General features: G+C 35.8%; 1 protein-coding gene across 1 annotated transcript in view; it reads left to right on the top strand.

The window, feature by feature from the left end:
- ATP8A1 (ATPase phospholipid transporting 8A1) overlaps positions 1-12,149 on the top strand; it is a 113,508-nt gene that overhangs the window by 69,329 nt on the left and 32,030 nt on the right. The window contains exons 28-30 of the mRNA XM_026846964.1: positions 5,500-5,574; positions 5,699-5,821; positions 8,300-8,378. Of these exons, the coding sequence (XP_026702765.1) occupies positions 5,500-5,574; positions 5,699-5,821; positions 8,300-8,378 (277 nt within the window). The remainder of the gene's footprint in view (positions 1-5,499; positions 5,575-5,698; positions 5,822-8,299; positions 8,379-12,149) is intronic.

Genomic DNA, 12,149 nt, shown 5'->3' with positions numbered 1-12,149 from the left:
GTATAGCTAGTTTCATGACCACGTGACAGCCTTAAAATTTTGTATGTATTTTTAAATACATGTGTTTTTAAATTAATTTTAAAATTTTTTTCTCTCCCCTGCCCTTCCTTTTTTTCTTTCAACGGCTGTTTGCTTTTTTACATATGTATCTAGTAACTATGTTTATAATGGATCAAACTTTATATTCACAATGATACTTTAGGTTAAAAATGTGGGAGGAAAAAAATTAATTTGTTGCAAAGCTTGATAACAAAATAAGTTTTATAAGTCAGTCCTGTATATTAATGGATTTAACAGTTATTCTTAAAACTTTCTTGTTAATTTAAAAATATCTTTTAAAAATATCTTAAACTTGCATAGTATCTGTTTTTTACTGAAAGAAAATTACTTATTTTTATTATACTTGATGTAAACATTAATATTTCTGACTTTTATATTTAGATATGTGATTTTACACTGTTTCAAGATTTGAAAATACTTTGAACATCTTTTTATGTACAAGTTTTGTAGCCAAAAAATGTGCATTTTTCTTAACATATTTTTTACATTTTCTAAATTTTTCCTTTTTTCCCTCTTTATTGTGTTTTTAATGTAAATAGATTTCAATCTAAGTAGTAGCAAGTTTGTAGCCTATTTAGAAAAACATAAAGTGGGAAGCCACAGAAAAAGCAAATCTATTAAAGATCCTTTTTTGCTTTAGAAGTGATGGCAGGCTTTGGATCCTGCATTTCAGAAGTTGAATATCTGATTAAATGATCAGACTTTCAGAAGTACTTGATTAGTAGTAGCTGTTGAAGTATTTGAAAAAACAGTATTAATGTATACTTTGTGTTTATAGATAACATACAAAGTTTGGCTTTAGAACACAGTACCTTACCTTTCTTAATTTTCTGTCACTGTCACCTGTAAACACATTGTAAATTTATAATATACATATAAAATTGTACTGTTTGTATTCTTTGTGAAAGAAAGTTAAATGCAAATTATGGAGATCATAGTCTGAAAATACAAAAGACTAGAAGAGGTAGTCTCTGTTTCCTGAGCAAATGGAGAGGCAAAGAGGTCATTTTTATATGGGTTATGACCCTTTATATATAATGCATACAACCATTTTACAATATACACCTTCTCTGGAAGACAAGATGACTTCTACTTGAATTCCTGTCTGCCCAACATTTGTCAGCTCAAAAAACTTTCACAGATGTTAATAGCTCATGTCAATACTGTGAGTGAATAGGCAGAAATTCATCATTGAATGTCTCGAGAAAGGACAACTGCCAGTCTTGAATCTCTCTTTTCAGTTTTTTGTACAGATCAGGCGTGGGAGCAGAGAGCTCAATGAGTATTTGTAAGCTGCTGCTTAATATGCAGAAATGCTACATCAGGAAAATGTCTGTGAAGCTTTTGTGGCCACGCCTTCTCCGTCTTGGAGTTTAGAAAATAATACTTTGAAAGGCATGTCTGGAAGTTGATTTAAGTTTCCTTTTATTAGCTGACAATAACTAAAAATACCTACCTTTACTTAATAGATGCATCTTATATTTTTAATTATCTGCTCAATACTAATCAAACAATTAATGTAATGGATTCCATTTAATCTAAAATACAGCCTTTTTCCTAGGCGGTTGTGGGGTGCTACGAAATAAGTGCCATTTCTTTCTTGGTTCAGAAAAACAGTAAAGGTCTGTAGTAATACTCCTGCACACTGATTAGGGTTTACTGACATTTAAACTCCTATTCATAAGAAACTAGAAGCGACCTGTAATAACTTTTTCTACTCTGTATCTTAACTCTATAGATATTTAAAAATGGACCTTATCTTTTGTATGGGACCAGTCGCAGAAACTTTAGAGGTTATATTCTGACGTATCATAAATTGCAAGTGAAAACTCTGAATTTCTAATAGTCTGCTAATGTGCATTATTAAGCCTGTACTGAGCCTCACGGTCACATAGGATAAGCCTATGCAGAGTCTCATACTTATTTTGGGGGGCTTTCATTACCTCATAATGATGGTTGGTATTGTGATTGATCTAGCAATTGAGAACTCTTGTAGATTGGATTGAGTTTTATAATTACCAAATTATACTGCGTACACTCTTGTAAACTACTCATTTTGTGAAGTTAAGCAAATCTCCAACATCCGAGGGACAAAATTTTCCTATTCCTACTTTTTGTTTTGCTACTTATTAATAACTAGTAATAACATAACTGGTTTATGTTAAATAAAAAAAGTTTAAAATTTAAAAAAAAAAAAAATTTGAAGATCTGCATAGGTTATTCATGTTTTCTGTAGGGGAAAATTCAAACAAAAGAGACCAGGACACAAACAGAAGAAACATGTTTGGAGTTTAGGTTTGAAGTTCAGTCACAGATCCTTAAACATGGCCATTTGTACCATTTTAAGTGATACTATGTAAACAATTCAGTTATACCAAGTAATTAAAGCTGTAACAGCCTCTTCTGCACTCAGTAGATGTTGGATGGGGGTTATGGCTTGTTTGGGTTTTTTTTTTTCCCCCCTCCCAAGCCCTTTTCATTCCACTGCTGAGTTACACTTTCTGCTGCTCCTGTCCATAACTGAAGTTTACCATTTTGTTCCAGATTTCCTTTGCTTGATGCATCATATAAATGCCTGTGGTCATACTAAGACCTTTATCGGCAGAACCCCAAACATGAGCAGCCTTTCTGTGTATACTTATACTGCATCTGAGCTGTAGAGTTTAGATGCTGTTGTTCAACATGCCATAGCATACTTAAAGTATGCAGAGAGAATCATGTTCAGTTTAAAACACACTCAACAGAAAGTGGTTGTGCTTATGCCCACTTCTTGGCATGATAATGGTTTGAAAACTTAGAAATACAAGGATCTGCATTGAGGTCCATCTCATTTTAGATAGGCTGCAAACTTAAATCCTTCATTTTCCTGGGAAGTTATGCAACCATTAAACTATAAAATTATCTGAATTTTCACTTTCCCCTCACATAGTCTAAATTGCTTCTTAAGAACACCTATCACCTGTCCTTCTGTGTAGGGGTACTGGATTAGTAATTTGAGCTCTTAGAGTAGGACCTACACCTTAAGAGAGAAGTGGCTGAGTCTGCTCCTAAATTAGTATCATATACAACATATCCTAAAAACTTACTTTGCAGGTACAGCTGCCTTCATTGTGCATCATAATTAGGTTGAAATACACTTGTCTATGAATAAATTTCCCACTGTGAAGCAAGTATTTTTGTCACTGTTACTATTAATAATATAGTAAGCTCCATAGTAGTTTTTCTGTGTATGGTTAAGAGTGCAATTTTCTAGGGTACAAGGTTCAGAAATTAGGGTAAGTAGGTGGCTTACTTTCTTCCCCTCATACAGTTTGAGATGAGGGTTGTATTTATCCTTCCTGCCTTTTTTAACTCCCTACATCTGCTAATTACTTTTTAGCCATAAGTGGTGTTAATGTCAACATTCAAATACTACCTTGTAAACAGTAGAAAAATCTCTATTTCTGCTTAAAGGTGCTTTGTCTCTTAAAGTAGTATATCTGGTATTACACAAAACAGTAGTGTTTCTACTACAGGGGGCATTGGTTTTGGCCATATTAAAAGGTTTCTTTTCCCAGCCATTTTTTGATAGATTCAGCGAGAACTTTAGAACTATGGGGTGCTACCAAATATCATTTCTTCTTGGCCTGAACCTAGAGCTCTCAACAAGATGTGTTCCAGTTCCGTATTACACTAAACTGAACTAAAATGCCTACAACTTACATGCTTTCTTTGGAAGAAAGTAAATGCTAAGATTGCATGAAGTTAATATTATGCCTTAAAGGATTTCTTTACAATTCTACATTAAAACTGTTTTCAGTTTAAAAAGCTTGAGAATTTTAACAAATTCTGCACAAAATAAATTTGAATGGATTTTTAAGGACTAATATGAATTATAGCATTTCTGAGAGGCTTGATAGCAACTATGTCGTTCCGTTGCAAATTAAAATTTTTTCTTAAATATTTGCATTTCTTTAAAACAGTCACTCCAAAACAATTTCAAGTGTTGCTTAACATCACTTACCTTTAATAGTAGTGAATATGTGGAATAGATTCAGTACATATATTTAGGCCTTTTCTTTATAAATTTGTTTTGTAACATTGTGACTGCTAGTTAAATCACAACTGAAAGTTACTATTCTTTCCATATACTCCTTGATTTATGAAGGGTCAGATATATGTCTACTTGCGATCTGTTTTGTTTTCTTCCTGGAGAGTAGTCCTTTTGTTAAACACTGTCTGAAATGCAATCTTGTTCCAGTAAGTGGCCACCAAATAAATCTATGTACTTTTCATTTATTGGTTGAACAAACAGCAATTTTGGCTGGATTTTACTTTCCATTTTTAGTGTTGGTAGTTGCTAATTTTAGGGGTGTTTCCATCTCAAAGTATTAACAAACATGTTCAAACATTCCACCACATAATAAAAATACCTGAACTTGGTCATAGAACCTGGTCACCTGGAGGCCAGCCTGGGTATGTGTCAATAAATGTACACATTGATTGTAGCGTTTCATGCTTCCATAATAAAGTCAGATGTGAACTGCAGCAAAGTCTCTGCAAAGTGGCATCTAAAATTCACTTGAAAAATGAGTCTTAAATTGAGAAGAATGTTGTTGAGATAATCCTAACTTCTGTCACTTTACAGCGTGATGTTTGTCGTAGGCAATATAGTTTCAGTGTAACTTATAATAAAGGTTCATTAGACATGCTGCTTCTCCACTTTGTCATTGAACTAATATAAGCATGAAGAAATAGAATAAAGCAGTTATGCTGCATTCTGTACTGAAAAACATAAGATGTATTATTGTGCCTTTCAAATTAATTTTTTTTTTTAACCTTTTAGCAAAAAGTGATAAAACTTATGCAATGAAAGAGCTATCCGGTTGCCTCTCTAAAGTTCTCTGTAGGTGAATTTGTATTTGTTAACTAAGAGTTGTAGTTGATTTAGTGCTCTGGTAAAGCCTCATCCTCTCATGAGTTTCCTGTATGAGTAAGGAATATTAGTACAGTTTCCAGTTTCGAACTGCGGCTTACTGTATGAATTGTATTAGTTAGAAAGTTTGCTAATAAGACAATGATTGCATCTAATCTGTAGGTTACTCACCCTGTATTTCTCAGAATTTTTATTTCATTAAGAATTAAGTACAATACAAATGCAGTGAAATTAAAACAATCTTAAATACTTAAAGAACATGAAATTTCTTCTGAAAATAGATACCTCCTTTAGATGTTTTCATATTTAGATGTAATTGCTCATATATTTGACTAGATTTCCCATTATCCATTCCTGAACGCAAGTTGGGTTGGGGTTTTTTTTAAAATAGATTTAAAGCAGAATGTTTTCAACTGTATTGTAGATGTGTTCTAGGGATACCCATTTTTGTGAAGCTAAGGAAAAAATCTACGTATCTTACCTTGCAAGGCATTTGAGTAATACACGGTCCTCCTGTTTTTCAGGTCTGGTTTGCATTTGTCAATGGCTTTTCTGGACAGATTCTTTTTGAAAGATGGTGTATAGGTCTTTACAATGTGGTAAGATGATTTGTGTGGTTTTAGTTACTTTCAACAATAATCATGAAAGCTTCTTGAGTAAGCAGTCTTTAAACAAGTCTTTGCCTCTAAAGTTTTACAATATGTGTTTTTTTAATCCATCTAGATGTTTACAGCAATGCCTCCACTAACTCTTGGAATATTTGAGAGATCCTGCCGAAAAGAAAACATGCTGAAATATCCTGAGTTATACAAGACTTCCCAGAATGCACTGGACTTTAATACTAAGGTAGATTTTAAAAAAATAAATATAATTAAAGCAGAAATTAATAGGAATTCCATATAGTTACCCTTTTTGTTCCATGTTGCTCATAATTAAAAATGGCAGGGATTTTTATTACTACTGTTTCCAGTTGTCCGCTTATCTGTGGATGGTACAATTAATATTTATCCATTTTTAGCAAGTACCAAAATGGACAGCAAGCATTTTATTTTTTTCAGCCATGATTTTTTTTTTTTTTTTTTTTTTTCCTGCTGGTAATAAAGCTGTCTTCTATAGGCAGAAGTGATTAGACCTCTCTGTTGCTGAGCTGTATGTATTTGTACTGTTATATGGAAATGGATTACTGAAGCCTGTGGAGAAGTGTTGCAGGGGACAATAAGAGCTGTCATTAGATTTGTAGAGGGAGGGACTTGGTACTATTCTTTGTCAATTTGGAATTGTGATTTTATGGTTTAATTTTGAGTTTGGGGAAAAAATACTTGGAGCCAGTTAAGAATGTGTCAGGGTGGATCAAAAAGAATCTGAGGCTACTTTTGATGCGAAATGGGCAACATTCATCTTAGAGAGACTAGTACAAGAAGTAGTAAAAGAATGTAGATCTCTTTAATATTAAAAATACATGGTCTACAGATTTGTCCATAAATAATCTCTAAAAAAATAAACTAAACTTGTTCCTGAATAGGCAATTTCATGAATACCATGATGTTTGTAAGAGTTCCTTCTGATTTTATTTGATTTTTCTAAATATAATTGGGACATTTCAAGTAATATCATTGTATGTTGAGCTTGGGGACGTTTTCAGTCTGTCATTGCATTAATGCCTACACATGATGGTCTGTGGTAGATGTGCAGAGATGATACAGCATACTTGCCTCTCATATTTGTGCCACGTGCTGTAAAACTAGAGTATCTCTATATATAAAATTACTTGTCTAAACTATCTTTGTTCACTAAAGTATATGAGATTTTTCTCCTTCATTACTTCATCCCTTAACCTACAAGAACAAACCTGAAAGTTGGAAGGAAACTAGGGAAAATAATTTATTGTGTCACTGTGAATGCTTTGCAAATATTAGACTTCATGGTCCATTAATACAGACACTTGTGTTGTGATAGTTTTAATAATTAATGTGAGTCATGAGTTAAAGTTGTTGGATGTTTCTGGTTTTAAATAAGCCTGTAATTTTTATTATTGCACAGAGGTATTGTTGACTTCATTGGAAATTCTGTGAATATTCCCATATAATACTTGCTATGAGTAAATGTCTGCAAACTTCCCAGCTACAAAATTCCCACCTATATAAGTTGAATAGTTGGTGTTAAAGATTTGGAAACTTTACTGCCTTGAATGTTGATGCAGATGTTTGTTATGGTAAAAGGGATCAAAGGTTATGAGGTCATGACAGAGGTTAAAGGATTAGCACGGAACAATAAGAATTTGTCAGGAAAATGGAAAAGTAGAACTAATTTTTCTTGCACCCACCTGTGCTTTCTGTCAAATAAAAACTTCTGGTAATGACATAGCAAGAAGGAGAGACAAAGGTTAATGAGTAGCACAAGTTCAAATGTGCGAAGTATTGGAGTGTAAATTGGATCGTACAACCTAGTTAGTTGTATAATCTAACAAAAGACTTTGAAACATTGTGGAAAATGTTATGAGGCAGGCAACTTAATTTCAATTGTTTGAACACCTTAACAGTCATAACATGCATAAGTTAGTTATAATAAAGGCTATAGTAGTCAAAAGCATTGTTAATGAAAAAACGTGATTGCTATACTGAAGGAAATGGGTTACATATTTTTGAGTCTTTTTATGTTTTTATACAATATATTATGGAAAGAGTCAATAGCTTGTTTATCCTTCAACTTGATACAGTTATTTGTAGAAGGCATATTTTACAAAAGAAACTAAGTTTGAAAGTAAAATTTGAATTATTTAGCAAATACATTAAAGGAACGTTAATATGATGCAGCTATGCACTTCAAGAATGGAGCATGTAAGAAGAAATTAAAGAAGATACTTCTATTTGTCATTTTGTAATTGCTTTGTGTGTGGAAATATGTAGGCAGGTATATGTAAAACTAAGGTTTTGATTTTCCTACCGTTGAAATTTCTTATTACACAAAACATAAATTGTAAAAACTAGAATCCTCTAATTCCCTACTTAGAATGTAGCAATTGTTCCAGTTGTCTGCTTTAGTTTAATTTTTCTGATGATATTCCCGTATGTATGCATTTTAATTTCCCTTCTGATTTGAAATTAAAAGAAGGCGATAATACACACTTTTTTTTGAAACATAAAAATAAACAAATGACCCATGAAGAGCTAAGAGGCAGAAAGTGCCTGTCAGTTATATTACTTCACAGTGGTGGCCTGACAGAAACACATTTTGTGAATCTAACACACAGATAAAAAGAAAGGTCAGGGTTCACAGAGCTAGTTTATTGCAAATGGTTCTCATGGTTTCTCTGTTTTCCCCTAGGTTTTCTGGGTTCATTGTTTAAATGGCCTCTTCCACTCATTCATTCTGTTTTGGTTTCCACTAAAAGCCCTCCAGCATGGTAAGTATTATGAAAAATACAAATATAAATGTTGAAAGGTACAAAATATCTATATAACTTATTTTTTTCTTAGGAAAACTTTACAGTACTAACAGTTTTGTGTGATTAAATTTCAAGATACCATTTCTAGAACTAGATCAAATGCATTATATTTAAAATGTTTTATTTAAAATCTGTTTAAAAGTAAGAGTAATATTATGTACGTGTACATGAAACTATATAAATAGATTTTTAGTAAACTGAAACAATGGAAAAAGAGAGATTGCTATTTAATTATGCTATTTTTATATATATTACACTACCATGATAAATACCTACAAGATCCTAAATCACTACTGTCCCTTGCAGCATCTGCTACATTTTGTACACTTTCATTTCTGATGTGTATACTTTCTCCCCTGTTAATTCAAGGGCATACTAACCTGTTAGTTTACATCTATATGAGTAGGCTTGTGAGACAGAGGAAACTGGGACATCTTGGATAGCTCAAGTCCTGTCATTTTTCTAGTTCAACTGTTGCATATGCATCTGAGCTGCAGAAGGAAACAAGGTGGTTGAGAGTAAAGCTTTATTAATTAGAGCAAACTTGAAAGCACTGCTTCCAGTTTGTGGGCATGTTTGTGTGTTAGTTCTCATAGGGGTGGGGGGTTGTTTTGCTTCCACTTTGTGGGGAGAGAAAAAAAAAAAAAGTGTGTACCCTGCAGCTTGTCTGTAAAATCAGTACCCTTCTCAGTTTTCCTGATATAGCCAGACAGTCTGCTCTGGCATAGGGGACGGAAGTATTCTCATGGACATTTTGAAACTGTTGAAATGAGAGCAAGATGGTCACAGCTGCTGTGCCAAAAAAGGTTAGGGGGAAGATTACTTGTGGAGTATTTTATACGCAGTAACTTGTGATGGGTTAAAGGGAGTAGGTAGCAGCCTGTTTTCTCTGGAAGGTCACTCACATTGCACTGGATGTGAGTTCAGTGGCAGTGGTTTGTGTTGGAGAGGTTTAGACAGCCCAGGAGGAAAGAGGTCCCAAAATGTCAATGCATACTTTAACAACACAACCTCAAATCCAAACTAAAATCCCTGTTCAAAGCTGTAGCCAATCTGTGTGAGAACTATTACATAATGGAGAAATGTTTAATGAATATATGTGGTAATGCAGAATAAAGTTCATGTGTGAATAGCAAAGCTGAGATGCTTGCACGAGCACCTGTGAGAGCACTGTATAGCACAGGGCTCTTCTGCTCACAGGCCCTGGGCTAGAACTCACCTGTTGGAAAGTGGCTGTCTCTAAGTCTGAACACATTGCCTTCTGTTTTCCTCTTTCATTCCTAGAAAAAGGCCAGGTGAGAAAGGAGAGTAGAAATGGGACCTGGGGATTGTGTACATGGTGGACAGTATAACCAGTACCTGCCATGGGTCTGGATAGCGCAGAGAGTTCTGCGTGAAGAGGAAATGAGCACAGGATGGGAGCTGCAGTTAATGATATCTGATGACTCTGTGTGTAAAGAGGAAAGGGAACTAATGCTACTGATTTCCTAGGGAGGAACTGATGCCTGCCACAAAGATCCACCAGAGAGAGGAACTTCTGAGAACAAGTCTCAGCCTCCACCTTCTTTTAGCAAAGAAAAGGTGCAGAAGGATCCTGAGACATGAAAGGAGGAATGGGAAGAATGAGGGATAGCTCAGCTTTAAGTGCAAAAGAATGCTGAGTCCCAGCACTCTGACTAATGGGAACAGACTTAGCTGTCTGCCTGTTCCTCTGTTTTATCCTCATTATGCTTACTGCTAGATATATATTGTTAAGCAGCAGAGAGTACGTGTTTGATCAGGTATTTATTAGTACATTGAAAATCAAATCTTGAAGATCATGAAGAACTCCCAAAGCTCACAGTCGTTCTTTTTTTGAGCGTTTTGTCCTGTGTACTCTTTAGTCACATTTGTCCACCTCTTTCTTGTCTGCAAGTGGAAAATCTCAAATTGCACACATCGTAGTAGAGTTTACCAAGAAATTTGTGATCAGACAATAGGTATGGATTTGTAAGTATTGTTTGTCAGAATTTGCTTCATGGGACCTAGCTATCGTACAGTAGCCAAAACTACAATCTTTGCACTCTTTGTACTGTCATGTGGATATGAAAAGTGACAAGGACATAAATCTTTACAGAAGCTTTTCTGATGCAATTTTACCAACATAATAGTAAATGACAGAAGCCAAACTTACATCTACAAGTAAACCTACCAACTCTCCCTCTTTTGTATAACCTTTGAAATGAGTCATGGTCTCAGCTTTGTTTTCAGGCTTCCAGCGCTGTTGTAGTCCTTTGTGGTGTGCAACCCTGTTCAGGGAGGAGGTTAAATCGGGAAGTCCCCGGAAGGCAATCGGTATCACTAGACCTAAGGAGACAGCCATTGTGAGTTTCTTGTCTTGCAATGGGAGAGGACTAAGTTAAAGAGAACTATTTGCAAGCTTTTTTATTCTGTTCTTTTGTGTGAACTTTCACCTGCTGTCTCTTCCAGAATATCAATAAATAGACCTTTTTTTTCCTGTGATAAATGGCTTTACAGTTTCTGAAAAGCTTTTAGAAAGGAGGCACGCTTCATCCATAACTGAAGTGAATTTCATTTCAAGTATGTGTGAAGGTGATACGAAGGCTGGAAAAACACTGGATACAAATGTGAAAAAATACTTAATTAGCAGCGTTTAATATACCATATGCTTTTATAGCTGAAGATAGTGGAAGACTAAATGTTTTCAACTACAGATTGGTGGGAGATAACGGACATGTGAGCAATCCTGCACGTGTGCACACCTCAGCAAGGACACAAGGACATAACCCTGAAGGGAGAACAAAGAACTCGGCAAACCAACGACTCCAGGAGATGGGTTGGGCAGAGAAAGACATGGAGTGTGGTGCTTATCCAATCGCAAGAAGGCTTGAAGCACGTGGACAAAGCTAACTGTCCAGTCATAAGGATTGTACCATGTACTGTTCGCGTGCACAGGAGAAAGCATTATAAAAGGGCTTGCTTACCTTCAGTAAATTGTCATTGCTTGATCATATTGGTCGTGTGCGTGTCCATAGCTCACGCAAAGTGGTGCCCGAACAGGGACCCTCAAGATTGGCACAAATCTTTGCTGAGGACTCGACAGAGGTGCCATCTAGGGTGGAAAGCTGGTCGAAACTGATCCAGACTCTACCCCAGAGTCTGAGGGTAAGGAAGCAGTGCGCTGTAATTTGGGTTGAAGATTGCAAAAAGAAGTGGCAGCCATGGAGGAATGGGGTCTGCTCTTGACAGGTACAAGTGAGCAGTGGTGAAAGTTCTCCAAAATATCCTCTCCATGAGAGGGATAAAATTCGATATGTCCACCCTGACAGGCTTGGAATAATGAAGCCGGGAAAGAGGACTTATCTCCAGTGCAGGTCTGACACTTGAGATATATACCTGGGAATCCATAGCAAAACAGCTTTGGGACTCAGTAAGTGAGGGGGAAGGTCAGCAGAAGTAGTGAGTGGCTATCCCATGCTCTGGAAGCTGATCCGCGAGACAATGGAGGAGCTGAGTGGCGACCACGTGGCTGTCGCTTCCGCCTTTGCAGCTGTAGAAGCGGCTTCTGGCTCTGATATGCCGCCTTCAGTGCCTGCACCGCTGGCAGATCCCATCGCATTAGGTCAGCCAAAAAACCTGTTTGCTTCATCAGTCGCACTGGCGGGACTGCGGCGGGCAGCAGGAATAGACCAGGGCTGCGCAGGTGGGAGCCAGAGAAGCCGGAAGCGC

Source organism: Athene cunicularia, assembly GCF_003259725.1.
Source record: "Athene cunicularia isolate RWA chromosome 4 unlocalized genomic scaffold, athCun1 chr4_part1, whole genome shotgun sequence".
Taxonomy (NCBI): Eukaryota; Metazoa; Chordata; class Aves; order Strigiformes; family Strigidae; genus Athene; species Athene cunicularia.
The sequence above is the reverse complement of the archived record's forward strand: the minus strand, read 5'-3'. Positions and strand labels throughout refer to the sequence as shown.